A 17864-nucleotide genomic window follows, 5' to 3' on the forward strand; every position below is an offset into this window, starting at 1 on the left:
CACGGTGCATATGGTTTTCCGGTTCATTTATTTACGCCTACCACCGCTCAAGTGACGGGACCCAGGATGCCAAGCCACGAATGGAAACAAACCTATTTGTATTGGTGGCACGCGGCCTTGCCGGATGCCTATCTTGTTGGCAACGCACTGGTCTGTCAGTCAGGCGTCTGCCGCCATACAAGCACAGGTATGATTCATCGCGATATCATATGTCACGGCAAGATAACACTATCGATAACGTGACGGTTGGTGATTACGCTGACAGGGACCCATGGACAGATTTTCTGAATAAGACGACGACGGCGTATCGTTCATGGTCACTGTCATGCGCAAGCTCTGTTTGTCGCCTTCTCGGTGCACCGTTTTTGCGGTTTTATAACATTAATGTTACGGCAGAACTCCTACCGAAAGAGTGCTGCGTCAGTTAGATACGCCATTACTTCTGCTTTAAAAGCTTGTACAGACCTCATTTATACGCCACATTACTTTACGGCGAAAACTTACACACGACGTGAATTATGCACGATAAAATTCTGCTTCAAAAACTTATGCACCTCCTTACATCTACTGCAAAAACTTCTACGCCTTTACTTACACGCCACATACTTCAGCTGAAAAACTCACACACGACAGTGGTAATGTACTGATCTGTCACTCAGCTGTCTGCCGCCATACAATCACAGGTTTGATTCATCACGATATCCCATGATGTCCCGGCAAGATAATAATCAATGAACCGACCCCACAAGTATTACACGACAAAACGTATGCTGCAAAAACATGTACCAGTCATTACTCCTATAGCAGACTTGGCCACAAATCTTTGTTGCAGCACTTATGTCGCGTATCAGTCTTTGTAGTAGAAGAATTACCGTGTGTAGGCAATGGCAGTATAGGTTTTTGCTTTAGAGGTAATGACGGGCATAAGTTTTTGAAGTAATAGTTTTGTTGTTTGGCACCAAGGCCGCGTATAATTATTTTCAGTAGGAGAATGACTATATGTCTTGCAGTACAAGTAATGGCGAGTTTACAGTTTTGAAGTACAAGTTTTGTCGTGTAGCACTGATGTTGTGCATAAGTTTTGTCGTGTACACTCATGTCGCTTTAATTTTTTACGGTAGAAGTAATATCGTGTAAAAGAAGTATTGATATGTAAATAAATAAATATCTTATGAAATTTTGACATTAAACGCATTTATGGGCAGTGATTGCCATATATCTACGTACTACAGCACATATATGGAGTGGAATTTGAAAAGAGGGTAATGTGACGGGGGCAGGTGCCCAGAATTTCGCTATTGCTGTGCTATCATCTCCTTAAGTGTTGGATAACGGGCAGATCCATAATGGGGGGGGGGGAGGTAAAGTGGGCAGAGAATAATGCCCCGTCCGCCCTAATGCATCTCCAAGACTATTTCCGAGCTGAGGTATTGGCCCAGAACTCTCTGGCTGGCATAAATTGCAAAACTTGCCAGAGACCGCCCCATTTTACAGGAAGATCTGCTATCTTGAACTGAAATGGCGCGCGATGTATGCAAGCATCCCATGGTTCTTCACTCATTACCCACATAAGGGCAGGCCAACCCTTCATCCACCCTGCCAACGCTTCCCCTAAGGCTACAGGATGTGCAATCGAACTTCTCAATGCGCGTCCCAGGGTGCTTTGAACCCCCCTGGCCGGCCGTATCTCATTTCCACCCCAGGTTGTTGTGGTTCTTGTATGAAGATATTATGTTCTTGTATGAAGATATATGAAGATATTTATGCCTATACCAGCCAGCCAAGGCCAGCGTCTTCACGCCATAGCGTTGGTGCAATCTGACTGGTCTTATGATGACGTCATAGTATTGCTACCCAGAATGCAGCAATGCGGTGGTTTAGAATCATGGAACTGCTTGCACGCGTCCTGGATATAAGAAAATTCGTATGTTCTGAAACCGATGGCTGGAAATACCCAACTGGTGAGGTTACGCAGATCGAGTCACGCGGTTCAACCTCCAGTTGCTGTTGTGTAAAATGGAAATCGGCGTGAATTATGCATCGTTGACGATCGTGCTGTGATGCGCGTTCCCATATCCTTCATCAAATGTCGCCACCGCATTCCTTCTTGTTTTCAGACGCGTTGGCAGGCCCAGAACGCGACCCTCCGTCACCATCGCACTGTCTAGCTCAGCTCTGAAGGACTTAGATCATTTGTTGTTATGCAGAGGTGGGGTGATAGATAACTGCGAAGCCGCTAGAGTCACGCTCGCTCTACATCACCGCCTATCGCATGACAGGCGCCACAGCAGAAGCCCGCGACAAGGGCCGAAGGAAAACAGTCCTTGGCGTGTGGAGCAGTGCTCACCTGGGGTTCGCCGCGCTGGTGCGGAGCCGCGGCGGTTAGGCTGCTCCGCCACCGGGCCTGGCCTTCAGCCTCCGCCCGTCCAGACTCCCGCAGACCGCTGCACCGTCCAGTCCCCGCCCGTCCAGACTCTCGCAGACCGCTGCACCGTCCAGTCCCCGCCCGTCCAGACTCGCGCAGACCGCTGCACCGTCCAGCCTCCGCCCGTCCAGACTCTCGCAGACCGCTGCACCGTCCAGTCTCCGTCCGTCCAGACTCCCGCAGACCGCTGCACCGTCCAGTCTCCGCCCGTCCAGACTCCCGCAGACCGCTGCACCGTCCAGCCTCCGCCCGTCCAGACTCTCACAAACTGTGGTACCGTCCAGCCTCCGCCCGTCCAGACTCCCCCAGACCGCTGTACTGGCCAGATGGCTGACCGACGGCAGACGGGCTGCCGCTCTGACTACCGCCGGGAGCGTAATTTCACGTGGGGGAGGGGGGGGGGGCTGTGATCTACCCAGCTAGCCGCCGCGCACGTGAGGGACGTAATCTAACGTCAGGGGGCCAGGATCTACCAAGCTAGCCGCCGCGCACGTGAGGGACGTAATCCCACGTGAGGGGGTCCCGCGGTCAACCCAACTGGCCGCCGCGCACGTGAGGGACGTAATCTCACGTGAGGGGGGAGGGGCCGTGATCTACCCAGCTAGCCGCCGCGCACGTGAGGGACGTAATCTCACGTGAGGGGGCCCCGTGATCTACCCAGCTGGCCGCCGCGCACGTGAGGGACGAAATCTCACGTGAGGGACCCCGTGATCTACCCAGCTGGCCGCCGCGCACATGAGGGACGCAGACGTCGAGCACGCACCCAGGGGAGAGAGCGGCAGCCCGACGTCGAGGCGCGGGGAACGCTCGCAGAACGTCGGACGTCGGGACAATCAGACGTGCTGACCGTGTCCGTCGCCGGCGGCCCGGCTGGCAGCGCCTGCGGTGCCATTCCACGGTCAGATTTCTCCGGAGCTCCGCGTCTGTTGGGCCATTCACAGAGTCCACGCGCGGCTTTGCTGACACGCGTGGGCCAGATTGGCTCAGCTCACGCAAGCTGTTCCACTGATCTAGAACCGGACGATCATAAAATTATGGCAATTTGAATCATGCCATGAATTATTGGCATTCGAACAGGGTCATGACGGAAACCGCAGGCCTGTTTTATGACACGGTAGGCAATAAAACATTACAACTGGTCGGCGTGGCTGAAACAGGAGCTCTTAAAACGCGTATCGCATGCATGGATTGAGCATCGTGTCGTGCTGGTGTGCATGAATGAGACCAAGATAAACAGACGGAGGCGCAAGAAGTGGGATAAGACGTGAAATGTTCCGTTTTGCCATTCAGTTAGGCTTCTATTATTATTAAGTGCCCATTTGCAGGAGACACTCAAGGATTATACTTATATATACTTAACTCAAGGATTAAGAGACAAGGATTATAACTCGGGGTAATTCAGTCCAGCTTGACGGTCAAGTAGCGCCAAAACAATAGCGCGAGTAGCGCCAAAACAATAGCGCAAATAGCGCCAAAACAATAGCGCTCAGACATTCCTTCACTGCGCGAAACAGAGCCAGTGAAGTGAAGGTCTCTCAGCTCTCTGCGAAGAAAGTCTAACACCCCTGGTGTGGTCGGAGCCTGGATGCGGCGTCCGCCATCTTTTTCGTCGCATGCATTCCAGGGGGACGCGACCGACCGCCCGCCGTCCGCTGCCGCTGGGTGAAAGCTCCATCTTCAGATCCATGATAACGTGCGGCTGGGCCAGCTGCAGCCTCCCGAAGCAGCGCGGCGCCCATCCGCTGCCAGCAGTCCGTTGATGTTGCCGCTGCTGGCGAAGCCTCCATTAATAACCTGCAGCTGCAAGATGTCAGGGGCGTGACATACCACCGCGGGTTGGCGCAAGCTCTTGTAAGCTGCCCCGGCCACCAGGCCCGCCCAGCGGAGGATTTTGGCTGGAGGCTGGGAGCCAGACGTTGTTTTGAAACGCTTCGCCGAAGCGATCCGGGCATTTTCTCGCCGTTTTCAACAATAACATTCAGTACAATATTAACAGTTGCAACAATATTACAACAATACCGACAGTTCGCAACCTGCCAGTTGTGTTTGTGTTATCGACTCGTGTGACTTGCGATTGTGTATTGTCTTGATGAGCCTTATCTGTTGTATGTTACTGTTGTTCAACATGAGATTTCTTGGTCACGTCCGTTTCCAACATTCGAGATGCATTTCAGACAAATGCGTAGTTATTTTGATGGGCCATGGCATTACGAACACCGACTGTCTTCGTCACAAACATATGCGCGGTTTCCAAATCGTGGTTCCTGGTTCTCACTGGCTCTTCACGATAATAACCACCAAACCCGGTTCCGGAATCCCAGCGGTCCTTTCGCAACCATCAGACCTTGGCTCCTAGCTCTCATCGATGGTTCTCGCGAACGCCCGACACTGGTTCCCGGCTCCCTTTGTTTTTTTCCACAAACACTGCAGAGCCTGCACTCTGGTTTCCATTGGTTCCTTGACAGTTGCAGCAGCATACAAACAATTGGTTGATAACCCCTTGTTTCCCTCCTACAAATTTCACTCTGTGCACAACTTGATTTTCCGAAAATCAGTTATGACCTTCTATGGGGACTTAAAGTAAAAGCCGAAAGTTACCCAGCAGCTACCTAATATTCTGCAACAGATACTTTACTGCTAAATCCGCTCAAGCTCAACGTGAGGATAGACATTAGGACATGACACTAATGACAAGCAAAATGCTTGTGCATTTCGGTTTCCTTTATATCATAATACACCGGGTCTTGACGCTTGCTGGGTCCTTCGCACAGTCCCAGGTTGTTGCTGTATCTCTGGCCGTATTTCAGGCTAAATCTAGGTTCTTGTTAAATGCCTCAGAGCAATTGCATGCGGAGGTTTGGCTCTTGCCAAATCTCAGTGCATATCACGGACTGTTGTTGTCTTGATGAAGGATATACGACGCACTCGGCAGCTGAGACTAAATAGTGGCGCCCCCTCCCCCCCCCCCCTCTGCTAAACAGGTGCACACCTAGCTGATCCACTAGACCCTACTGCTTACAAAACATTGTGATTGGCATTCGTTGATTGGGACTTTGGACGCTGTAATGGAAGTGGCACGCATGCAAACCGCGAGCTCCCAAAAAGTTTGGAACAGAGCTTCGATATCAAGGAAAGCAAAGTGCATAATAAACGAGATGATATGCATAGTACAGTATGTTATATAAAGGGCATAATAGATGATACACGTTTGGTTGATATTAACGGGTTCTTTAGTGCGCTATTGGTGCCCACTGCGCTCCGGTGTTCCCAGACTCACGTACCTACTTCAAAACTTGAACAAACACTTATTGAAAAGAACGAACCTGATTATTTGGAGTTGATAAGACTGATTAACTGTCTCACTATAAAAACGGGTAGATAATGTACCGCGCGCCGTTATTTCCAGGTACTTAGAATTATCGAGCTTCCCACACCATGGGGTTCGGATTAGCGGTCATATGTCAAACGCCGCAAGGTCACAGCTTTCGTCACATTTCACGACAGAGCAGGTGCATGTAAGAAAACACGCTCTGGATGGGCGGGTCATTCGTCAATACATCACCACCTCACCACACGACTCGTTCTCACGACAGACACCATCTCTCATCATCTACGTGTGATAGCATCAGATCAGTTTTAAGCCAGGCGTCATCTCGTTCCGCTAGATATCGCCATCACGACCTGCGCTGATGAGGCTGGCCGGACGGGCTGCGCCACTGATGCTGGCTGGGCCGCCTGCGCCACTGAGGCTGGCCGGGTCGGCTGCGCCACTGAGGCTGGCCGGGCCGGCTGGACCGCTGAGGCTGGCTGGACAGCTGGGCCGCTGAATCGGGCCGGGCCGGCCGCGCCGCTGAGGCCTGGCCGCCGCCCGCCAGATCCTCAGCTGCAGCGCCAGGCAGGACGAACGGTCTCATTGTCTCCCTCGAGATCCGGAGGAGGACAGCGGTTTGCAAACCGGGCCGCGGCAGAGCTCAGTCGACTGCTGTCGTGCATCAGTTGGAGGCCGCACCGGCGTCCCACTCACCCCGAGGAGGCATATGACAGATAACATGGGGAGCCGGCGGGAATGCTCCTCCGTGAAAATATGACGTTTTTGACGGTGCGTGTCGTTATTTCTCCGTAATGTGCGTGCACCCTGCCACGTGCATGTTCGGTTGGCTTGTCTGGCGGCGGTTCCGACCGCACCCCTCCAACGTCACCACGTCAGCAGGAAGGCGGCTGCCTGGGGAGCGGCTCCCGGCGGCGCCCAGCCGTACACAGTCGGCGCCCGTGTGGCTCCACCTACCCTGCACTCAACACTTTCTGCCGACTTTCTCCGAGTCATCCGAAGGACAGCAGAGCCTGCCCAGAAACCGTCTTCATCCGTTAGAAGCGGACAATTCTGATTACACCATGGTATATTTGCATGTGCTATATTTTTATCGGGTTGCACTTTTCTCGCCTGCCGTCGCAACAAGCACCCATCCAATCAGCCCACTCGGAAGAAAGGCTGCAGCACGCACACGCAGCACACGATAACAAGACGGAGCACACAATGCACCAAATGCAAATGTCCCCGTCTGTGGCAAGCAAGACTCTATCGCGCGCGCACCACGGTAACACCAGTACAAAGACACCAACAGACCGGCGGAGGCCGCTACACCGCCGCCTCGGCCGCCGAGCCTACACATCAACCGACAGTCGGACTCGCTGTCACGTGCCGCACGTGACGTCACGCACACGCGACGCTTGTGGCACACGAGCGACTTGTGCCTTGTGAGCGGCGCATCAACAGATGGTACAAAATGGCGATCCTGCGCGGCAGGCCACCAGACGGCAACACGAGACGACCCGAGCCGAGGGGCAACGGCAACGGCCCGTGGGGCAACGGCAACACCCGACCCGTGCTCAGCCGACAGAGTCCGCCACTAACAGCTAAATCGTAACAAAAGTACATTGTTGAGAGCATCGCCAGCCACGGAGGAGATGCAGCCATGGTGCACCGCCAGAGGACGACGTGAATAAACGGAGGCAGCCGCTGCGCAGCCCCAGACCGACGGCCCAAAGTCGCGGGCGCGGCGACCAGGCGCCGTTGGTTGCCCCGGGCGCAGCGGCCGGACCGGCCGGTGCTCGGCGCCGCGGCCCGCCGCCTCGGGCACAGCGGTGAGCCCCGCGCGTCGCGCACGCACGCCGCCGCGGCCGTCGGGACCTGGCAAGCAGCCCTGGCCGACGCGGGCGGCGCACGGGCAGCACAAGGCACCGCGGCACCCCCGCCGGGACGGAGTGATAGGTGCTTCAGGCGACCGCGAAGAGCCCGGGCGCAGCGCGGGACCGTGGCCAAGCTCGATCATGACGGAGCGTACTGAACAGCGGGCGGCATGAGTGGCATACGGGGACACGACGGAAGTCGAGGTCATGTGCCAAAGAAACGAATTATGTCGCGAGAAATCAGCCGCATGGGATACCAGAGAACAAATCCTGGACGACGTTCATCAATAGACGAGAATACAAGCGTGCGAAAAACCAGGATCACCTCCAAAACCGGACCAGGCAGAGTGCACACAGAATCAGCCATTCGCCGCGCAGGTTGGAGAGTAACAAAAGCGAAGCCGAGGCCCTTCCGTAAGCAGTCCCAGAACGTGTCATCACAGAACTAGCGATCGGGTCGTGTCCGACCGAACCTCCAGAGACATCCCCTCCGACTGGTAACCCAGCCAGGGGCACGTGGTCGGCCGACCTCCTACGCTTCCCGTCCTCCGTCTGCTCTGACCAGCGACCGCGCACCTCTTCCTGCCGTTGCGGTACTGAGCGTGCCACCCTCTTACCCACACCGCACGTCCAGACCGGAGCGCGTCGGATGGCGTGTCGGGAGAGACGGGACGGCCGCCACACGCCGTCGGCAGCGACACGCGGCGCCGCGGGAGTCGGCGGCGGCGGCGCGACCCTACACCCGGCTTTCCTCGTTGTTGTCGTCGGCGCCGGAGGAGCGGGGCCGAGCGCGCGGCTGCGGCTGCGGCGCCAGGCGCGGCAGCAGCTCGCGATCCTCGGTTCTCAGCGACTCCTCCGAGATGGGGCCCAGTGCCGCCTCGTCGGCCCCCAGCGCCGGCGAGCCTGACGACGGCGCCGACACGTAGCGCTGGCGCTGGCGCTCGAGCGCGCGCCGCCGCTGCGCCATCACCAGGTCGGCCACGCCCGGCATGTGCAGATGCGCCTCGCGCCCGCCGCCTGGGAGGCACAGCCGGCCGCGCCGCCCGGTTAGTGGTCTGTGGGCCCGGCCGTCGCAGTCGCCGGCGGCGCCGGCCCGGCCAGGGCTCAGCGCAAGAGCACAGATTGGACGGCCGGTGTTCAGAACGGCTGAGACGAGGGGGGGGGGGGGGGCAGGTAGCCTTAAGCTGACTGGCCGGGCTTCAGAACGTCGCTGGCGAATGCGTCAGCGCTCGACACATGGACTGCTGAGAGCGGTTACGGCGTCTCTACACAGTGAGTAGTTTCTGCCACTACACCCTGCACGTTACAGCAACCCGTTCGTTCCTCGTCAACAGCTACAGACAGCGGCGCATATACACAAGGTCAGTAGTTCCTGGAATACAACGTCAGTCATCACGTGCAATATGACGCTACAGCACCAGGGCGGCGCCACTGTGTTCAGGCTCGCCGGCCGAGCGCCCAAAGATCTGTTTTCACGGTTAATATGTTGCATTCCAGGCGTCACATGGATGACAGACGTAAGTCACGCCAAAGGAATATATCTCGAAGCGCGCTAAGAGCCGGAACACCATGGCGCCGCCCTTGGTCCAGCCAGTGCAGCCGAGCGAACGGCGGCGGCTGACCGACGCCACGACAGAACCCGACCACCACCGACTGACACCCCTCATGTGAGCGTATGTACACGTGCGGCCACACGAGGTGCGAACACACTCATGTCTCGTGGTTAGACATGGCACATCGTAGCGTGAAGTGCTGAAAACGGTCACAACACAGCGCTGGAGATAGTGCATGCTGAAATGTTAAACAGGGTGGACATGACAGCACGTGCCTGTAATTTGGAACACTTGCGATCAGTTCACGCTTCGGACGAGGCAAACGTGGTTAACAGAGCTGTGTAAGGAACGGTGATAACCAAAGGTCAGATGCTGGTATCATTCGGAATATGGGGTAAAAGAAAACAGGCTTTCACGTATCGGCAGAGGGATGGCACAGTTGAATGACCTTTTGGTCGCCGCTTATTTGAAGCAGGATCGTCGCCCGCATTTCGCGAGACAGATCAACCGGATGCACCATGTTCGCTTCATCGGCCCACCCATGAACAATTCCCAAATCCTGTGCCTGTATGACGGAAGCAGAAAAAGGTCCTAGTCATCCCACCACGTTGTGCATTACACATGCACGCCACACCTCCCACCACCACCAAGCGGAGTGCCGAACACAGCCGGGGAAGGGGGATGTCATGCGAAAGGACCACTGACACTGGGCCGAAGGATGCCGCTCAAAACTCAGAGTTACCCGACCCCCTCCCCACGCTCCGCTTCATTCCGTAACAGCGTCGCGCTGAAGAACTTTTATAACATACTGGAATAGTTGGGTCAGAATTTCAATTACCTCGCTTTAGCCTCATCGTAAAAATTGCACACTGGAGACGCTCTTCGAGCTAGGTATTCGTCAACACTTAGTGGTGATCGCAATGTCAAGCATGTCCTTCGATCAAGTCTCCATCGAAGCTTATTCCGTCTTAAAGCTTCGTCAAAACCCGACACACGATCCAGGAGACTAGCACCAAAATCAAGCAATGATAGGATTTCAACAGCCAGGCCCGCATTAGCTTACGAGGCAGGCCGACTGCGGCCCTGAAACAGTCCGACGGCCGCAGCGTGTCTCCTGAACGGCACAGCTCGGAGCGCATGCGCCGCCGGCACCGGAGCGAGGGTCTCCTCGCCGTCAGCCTCGTTAATGATCCAGCCCCGACCAACCGACAGCGGGCAGCGTCCATCGGTCGGCGGCCAGTGCCAGCGGACGTCACACACGCGGTCCAGGGCCCGACACCACCCCAGGCGCAGGCACCCGCCACCAAGAAGGCGGTGATGAGGCGTGCGTGGCGGCCACGGGGCCCGGCAGTCGGCCACTGTCGCCGCCGGCGGTGCGGTGCATGGCGTCACTCCCGTTGACGGCGCAGTCCCACCCTGCGGGACGTCCGGAGGCGGCATTGACGGCGCGGTCCCACCCTGCGGGAAGTCTGGAGGCGGCGGCGGCGGCCGGGGTGGCGGCGGAGGCGGTGGCGGAGGCGGCGGCGGCGGCGGCGGCGGTGGTGACGACTGACGCCCGCCCGCGGCTGCCGGGTCGAGCGAGTGCAGACGGAAGAGCGAGGCCCGGCGCACCCGCTCGCGGCCCGAGAGACGCCGTGGCGCGTGCACTACCGGCGGCCGGACGGTCAGGCGGCGCCGCGGACCGCCGCGGCAGGGAACACAACGGCACGGCACGGCACGCTGGGGGGCAGGCGAGCGGACCACCAGCAGACGGCGAGGCATCAACCAAACCATCGCTCAGAGAAAGAGGGAGAGAGAGAGAGCGCGCGTGCCAGGGAGAGAGAGAGAGGGGGGGAAGAGAGAGAGAGGGGGGGGGAAGAGAGAGAGAGGGGGGAAGAGAGAGAGAGAGGGGGGAAGAGAGAGAGAGAGAGGGGGAAGAGAGACAGAGAGAGAGGTAGAGAGAGAGAGAGAGAGAGGAGAGAGAGAGAGAGAGAGAGAGAGAGAGAGAGAGAGAGAGAGAGAAGAGAGAGAGAGAGAGAGAGAGAGAGAGAGAGAGAGAGAGAGAGAGAGAGAGAGAGAGAGAGAGAGAGAGAGAGAGAGAGAGAGAGAGAGAAGAGAGAGAGAGAGAGAGAGAGAGAAGAGAGAGAAGAGAGCGAGAGAGAGAGAGAGAGAGAGAGAGAGAGAGAGAGAGAGAGAGAGAGAGAGAGAGAGAGAGAGAGAGAGGAGAGAGAGAGAGAGAGAGAGAGAGAGAGAGAGAGAGAGAGAGAGAGAGAGAGAGAGACGAGGAGAGAGAGAGAGAGAGAGAGAGAGAGAGAGAGAGAGAGAGAGAGAGAGAGAGAGAGAGAGAGAGAGAGAGAGAGAGAGAGAGAGAGAGAGAGAGAGAGAGAGAGAGGAGAGAGAGAGAGAGAGAGAGAGAGAGAGAGAGAGAGAGAGAGAGAGAGAGAGAGAGAGAGAGAGAGAGAGAGAGAGATAGAGAGAGAGAGAGAGAGAGAGAGAGAGAGAGAGGAGAGAGAGAGAGAGAGAGAGAGAGAGAGAGAGAGAGAGAGATAGAGAGAGAGAGAGAGAGAGAGAGAGAGAGAGAGAGAGAGAGAGAGAGAGAGAGAGAGAGAGAGAGAGAGAGAGAGAGAGGAGAGAGAGAGAGAGAGAGAGAGAGAGAGAGAGAGAGAGAGAGAGAGAGAGAGAGAGAGAGAGAGAGAGAGAGAGAGAGAGAGAGAGACAAGGGGTAAAGGTCGCCGCTTTCTGGCGCGCGTCAACGCTGTTGTCTCATAGCACTCAAACGCACTGCGGGACAGTTAAAGGCTGCTGTTCTGAAAGCGAAGGTATCGGGCGGCAAAATGCAGTCTTACGGGTGCCAACAGTCGCAAAATGGCACCAGTTAGCTTGCTGAGGGCTGGGACGGCTAGACGGAGGGAAGCGTCAGGGAAGTGATTCCATCCGAGTACAAGGACACGTGATACTTGGATTTGAGGGGAAGAGCTTTATCCCACATGACTGCTGGGGGTGGTGGGTAACGGACTTGCTATACCAGACGAATTGCACCCCTTGGAGGCGAAAACGAGGAAGACGTAAACTAACATATCAAACGGTTCCCCCGTTGCACGACAAACGGCGTCATCAAAACGCGAGCAAGCTTCTGGAGGAATGCCGCGGGGCAGAGCCCAGCTGTGTTGCGGAGGAGCAGGACAAAATCTGAGCGGTCCGGTGCGCCCTCCAGGAGAGCGGTCCCGCGCAGACGGGCACAGGCAGAGCCGGGAGAGCTTTACGCACGCGTGCGAACATGCAGTTTATCACTCTGCTTTATCGCTCGCAGGCAGCTGTTCGGGAGGCGAGCAGGCAGCCTTCAGCCCCGACCGCAGACGCGCCGCTCCCTGGACACACTCGCTGAACAGCCACGGCGTGTTACGCTGGACCGCGCCACACCCCCCGGCCTGGGGATCAGCCATAGCGACGGCGCAGCGCACCGCACAGCGGCCGCGGCGCCGGCGGCCGGCAGCGGCACCAGCGCCGCCTGCCGGCCGCCGGCGGCACCGCCACCAGGTGGGGCGGGCGTCGCCGGCGGAGCGCGACACACTGGACGGGTCAGGTCACCACGGTAGGCGTCCCTTGGCACAGCACGAGTCAGACCATCAGCACACGCTTTCTCTGCATACCGGGGCGTGAAGACCTAAGGCCGTGGACGGGGACCCTCAAAAGAGGGGTTTTCATGGAAGTGTCCATTTCTGACTCAGACAACTAATGCTAATGTATACACACACGAGCCTACCTAAAAGCGTGACACTATTATATATGCTACAAGCTGATTACAACAAACTATGCAGAGCTTATGTAGCCTCACTGTGCCTCACACATAGCTACACCTTAAACACAGTAAGAATCATCTGAAAATCACAAGCAGTATCCAGGCACCATCTAAGTTTAAGGAAACAAAATGCACTGCCATGCCTAGCCATGAACCATCCCAAAAAATCAAAATATTCCACGAAACAACCCAAAAACCGGCTGTGACCACAAAACGTGAAATGGGACAATCACACGCTATCTATAAAGATCGCATCATGTAAATAGCATCACGTGATTGTACGCAATAAGCCTCACAAATGATATCACGCGCAATCCAGAAGATTGCACGCAATAAGCCTCGAAAATACATCGATCATAATCCATGTTGGTTTAGAGTATGTTGATAGCCTCTACAGTTTACAGCAAAACGTACTTAATAGCACACATTTGAGTAGGCTCTAGTTCAAGCCCGTTCAAGAGATAGCATGTAAATAATATAAAAAAACACCGGAAACACATTTCTGCAGGCCAGCTCGCCGACTATACGATAATAATGCATTTGAATAGCCTCTTAAGTGTCGGTCTTGAAAATGAATACAACACAGCACACACAGACAGCGCTGTGGCACCAACCTAAACCCCTCGTCCAAAACTAAAAACTAAGCCCCAGAACGGAGAAATAATTATAGCAGAACCAACACCCGCTAGCTTACCACGCACCAGAGCCCACGCATCGCACGGGGAAGAAAACAACACGGACGAAGGGGCAATGAGACACGGCCAACGTCGCTCCTAGGATAGGACAGATCACTGCCGTCACTGCTGCTCCTCTTGTAGCGATGGCGATGACAATTGCGGTGCTGACGACGGCGGCGAGTGGTGCTGCAGCTCCTGCTGCGGCACCTGCGACTCCTGCTCCGCCTGCCGCGGCAGCTGCTCCTGCTCCGGCTGCTGCTCCGGCTGCTGCGGCGGCAGGCCGGTCAGCCAGCCGCTGGCGCGCCGCCCCAGGCAATAGCGACACAGCTGGCGCGGCACGGGCCGCTCCACCACCACGCCCAGCAGCCGGACGGCGCACGGCCGGCAGAGCGCCCGCCGCGAGCCGTCCAGCGGGCGACGGCCGCGCGCCAGCGAGCGCTGCGACGAACGCGCCGACGAGCACACGGACGAGCGGCTGGTTGAGTGTACCGAGCTGACGCCGTTGCGCTCCGGCACCGCGTCCAGGTCGAGGCTGCGCTGCGCCGGCAGCAGCGGCCGGCGCGGCGGCGCCGGCGCCGGCCCAGACAGGCGGCGGTGGAGCGCCTGGTGCGCCGGCGGCGGCGGCCGCCGCGGCGGCACACCGCGCCGCAGGAACCCGACGCCGGGTGAGTCGTAGGCGGGCGGCGGCGGCCCGGACGGCGGCGGCACGGACGGCGGCGGCGCGGCCGGCTCGGCGGCGGCTGGGGCCTGGTCGGCCGCCGCCGGCGGGCCGCCATCGGCCGGGGCCACCATCACACTGAAAGCAGGCGGCATCTCCGGCGCGGTGGCGGCAGCGGCCGAGCCGGCGGCGGCCGGCGCATCGCCGTCCCCGCTGGAGATGTTCGTGCTGGAAAAGATGACGGGCATGGTGGCGGGCCAGGCGAGCCGGGCGTGGCGCGCGGCGCCGCTGCGGCGCCGCCGGCCGGCGCACACGCTGAACGAGCGGGGCCGGACCGGCGTCGCCGCCGGCGGACGGCACCACGATCTACCTGAGACGGTGCGTCGCAGCTCGCGGTCCTTGCTCTGGTCCGCCTGCTTGGCGGCCACCACCTGTGCCAGCTGGCTGAAGCGTTGCGCGTTGGCGCGGCGCCGCCGCAGGTGCGTCTCCATCTCCTGGTCTTCCTCGTCGATCAGGTTCGGGTTGTAGCGGAAGTGCAGCTGCGGGCGGGGCATGGGGAGGGGGCGGGGTCAGAGGAGCGCACCGCGGCGGCGTCGGTGCGAGTCGTTACGGGGTGGGGCGGCCAGCTCGCGGCGGCTGGAGCGGCCGACACACGACTTCGACGTCGCGGACATCGCGACCGGCCGCCACGGGAAAATACACCCGATGGAATAATCGTTGGCACTGTTGTCCTTGTCACTGGGGCTATTCTTCAGATAACGTTTCGGATGATACATATGCACCTGTCGCTCTGGGTTCGTAGGTTCTGATACAGCCAGGGGGTGTTTGATGTATGGCCATGTATGTATCACACCTTCGAAGGCACTCGGCGCCCTCGAGCTTTGAACCCACGACCTCGTGATTCGAAGACCGAGACTGTCACCGCTTTAGTACTTACGGATGAATTGCAGACCACTCGATGAGAAGTGGCCCAATTTGATACTGTACTGGCTAGTCTCTGTGTCTCACCATAAGGTCGTGGGTTCAAAGCTCGGAGTCGTCGCATGCTTTCCAGGCTGCTACACATGCATGGCTATACGCTGTACGTCTTCCAGTCCTGAACAAGACTGACAGCACTCCACGCATGAAGACGGCCTGAGAGGTGACCAGCCGAAACGTTCCGTGGGTAATGGCACCACCGGCGACGGCAACGGTCCAAAAAATCACTCCATCCATACAAACAAGCCCGAAGCACTCATTAATACACATCAAGAAATACATTTTCGCTGGCACCACGCTGCGTCTAGAGACGGCACTGGACGAGAGTGCTGGCGGCACGTGCTGACAGCAGAGGAGGCTGCGGCTCGAGGCTATGGGAAGGCACAACAGGAGCAGCCGCGCCGCCCTATCGACTGAGACAGCCAAGCGGAGCAGGCGCGAGGTGTAGAATGGCCAGCTCTTGCGTTCTCGGTCGGAAGGAGAGAATGAGACACCACAGAAGATCTTGCATGACACCACGAAGCATCGCTACCGCTCGATATAATTTTGTTCCGCGAAAATATTGAAAGCATGCGTGACGCAAGAATTTTGCGTCCGCAGGGTTTAGCTTCACCAGACTCATCCCCAAAAATGAGAGAACGTCTGCCATCATGGCGGGATGGTGCTTTCTCCACCTTTTGCGACGAAATCGATACTATTCACATTCCATAAAGAAAAGTTCTCTGGACCCCTCCAGATCCGCAGGCATCATACAAACTTCTGCCGATCTTCTTCAGGGAGGTATTCAGGAGCACAGGCCATGATGCACAGGAGATGTAAACACATTATCAGGAAGAGTTATGAATAGAGAATGTACAAAATCCCAACACCCAGTGTGGTACGCGCTCCAAAGACGACACCTCCGATCGGTACATGCATTTTTGTCGGGGCGACGACGTCCTCGTATGCCCAGTAAAGCAAATGTTGAGTTGTGTGGAATACGTTCGCCCGCACCAGCCAACCGGCACGCAGGCGGGCCTCCAGCCGCATGGTCCGCAGACGGTACGAGGTGCACCTGGACCCGCAAGAACAAGCAAAGGTGGCTGCAGCCTCGAGGAGTAGCCCGAACTGTGCAACGACCACAGAAAGCCAGATGTATCACATGACATTGAACGCTGCCGTGCACTCGCCGCCATGTCCTGACCGTGTGTTTCCCAGGGCGCGGCGCCCTTCCGTTTACCTTCATCCGCCTCTGCAGCAAAGCACACGGGTCCTGTTGTTAGGGTCAGCATCTCCACGCCCGCCATCTCCGCTGGCACCCCTTAGCACCCCCCGCCAGGCCCAGCCGCACGACAAAACCCCGCACCTGGCGGGACCCGTCCCGGCGCCGTGACCGCAACACTTCCAGCGACGTTCCCCACCGGCGCCCGCCCCGCTCCCCCGCGTCTTCCCCCCTACCACTGCCACTCCCAGCAGCGGTGCGGCCGGCCGCACCTTGTTGTAGGGGATGTTCCTGAAGGCCTTGCGCAGCATCGCGCCGTCGTGCGGGTATGTCCGGTAGTTGTCCTCGGGGTTGAAGGAGGGCGTGGTGGGCGAGGTGGGCTCGGTGATGGAGCCGAGCGCGGTGCCGCCCTCCGAGTCCCTGGCGGAGGAGCCGGTGCCGGCGCCGTCAGACGGCTCCGACGGCAGCGGCCCACGCACACCGCCCAGCCAGGCACACGGCCCTGGCAGAGGCAACACAGCCCGACAATGGGCCGCCTCCCGAGCGTAGGCGGACATCCAGAGCCCGACTGGCGACAAGGCGGGCTGCTCGCACAGCAGCTCGATTGTCGGCAGCCTGCCATCGGGGTCATGGCACCGTGTCGTTGTACGAGCAACGGAGCAGCGCAGCTGACGAACTCCGGCTGCCATGCGGACGAGTTGCGGGCACACAGTCGCGGCGGAGCACGGCGCGGCGGCGAGGAAAACACAGGCATTCAGGCAAACACGGCGACGTTAGCACCGCTGTGTGGCGTCCCACATGGGGTGGACACTTTTCTGCAACAGAGGACTGTATCCTGTGACGCAAGAGCCAGTTGACGCGACACCCACTGGGGTCGCATGGCGTAACACCCAGGTGGGGGCACATGGCGTAACACCCGTGCGGGTCGCATGGCGTGACACTCACGGGGACGCGGCGAAGTCATGCGAACCGCCTCGCGTCAGACGTATTCGGGCCACATGGCACGACACTTACGCGGTACGCGGCGTGACTGACGTGGAGGAGAAGCGCCGCGTGAACCGGTCGCGCAGTGAGCCGACCCTGCTGAGCGGGTGCGGGAAGCCTCGCAGCGAGTCCCGTCGCATCGACTCGCGCAGCACCTTGGAGCGCCGCTTCAGGTGGAGCAGATCCTCCTCCGGCAGGAAGAAGTCCGCCTGTCCACATGTCACGCGGCGTGAGTGGGCCGCACGGGGACTGGCGTGAGCGGTAGCTGACGGTGTGAACAGGGGGATGACGGTGTGAACAGGGGGTCGAAGATGTGAACAGGGGACCGACGGTGTGGACAGGGGACTGACGTTGTGACCACGTGCTGGCGGTGGGAACAGGAGTTGGCGGTGTGAATAGGGGACTGATGGTGTCAACAGCGGC

General features: G+C 58.1%; 1 protein-coding gene across 1 annotated transcript in view; it reads right to left on the minus strand.

Moving 5' to 3' along the window:
• Nucleotides 1-8339: 8339 nt before the first annotated feature.
• LOC119098832 (uncharacterized) overlaps nucleotides 8340-17864 on the minus strand; it is a 64869-nt gene continuing 55344 nt past the window's right edge. The window contains exons 17-20 of the mRNA XM_037221881.1: nucleotides 17472-17650; nucleotides 16730-16877; nucleotides 14649-14817; nucleotides 8340-8629 (exon numbers count right to left, since the gene is read on the minus strand). Coding sequence (XP_037077776.1) covers nucleotides 8349-8629; nucleotides 14649-14817; nucleotides 16730-16877; nucleotides 17472-17650 — 777 coding nt within the window. The 3' untranslated portion in view covers nucleotides 8340-8348. The remainder of the gene's footprint in view (nucleotides 8630-14648; nucleotides 14818-16729; nucleotides 16878-17471; nucleotides 17651-17864) is intronic.

This window comes from Pollicipes pollicipes, unplaced genomic scaffold (assembly GCF_011947565.3).
Source record: "Pollicipes pollicipes isolate AB1234 unplaced genomic scaffold, Ppol_2.1 Scaffold_4740;HRSCAF=5597_pilon_pilon_pilon, whole genome shotgun sequence".
NCBI classification, from domain to species: Eukaryota; Metazoa; Arthropoda; class Thecostraca; order Pollicipedomorpha; family Pollicipedidae; genus Pollicipes; species Pollicipes pollicipes.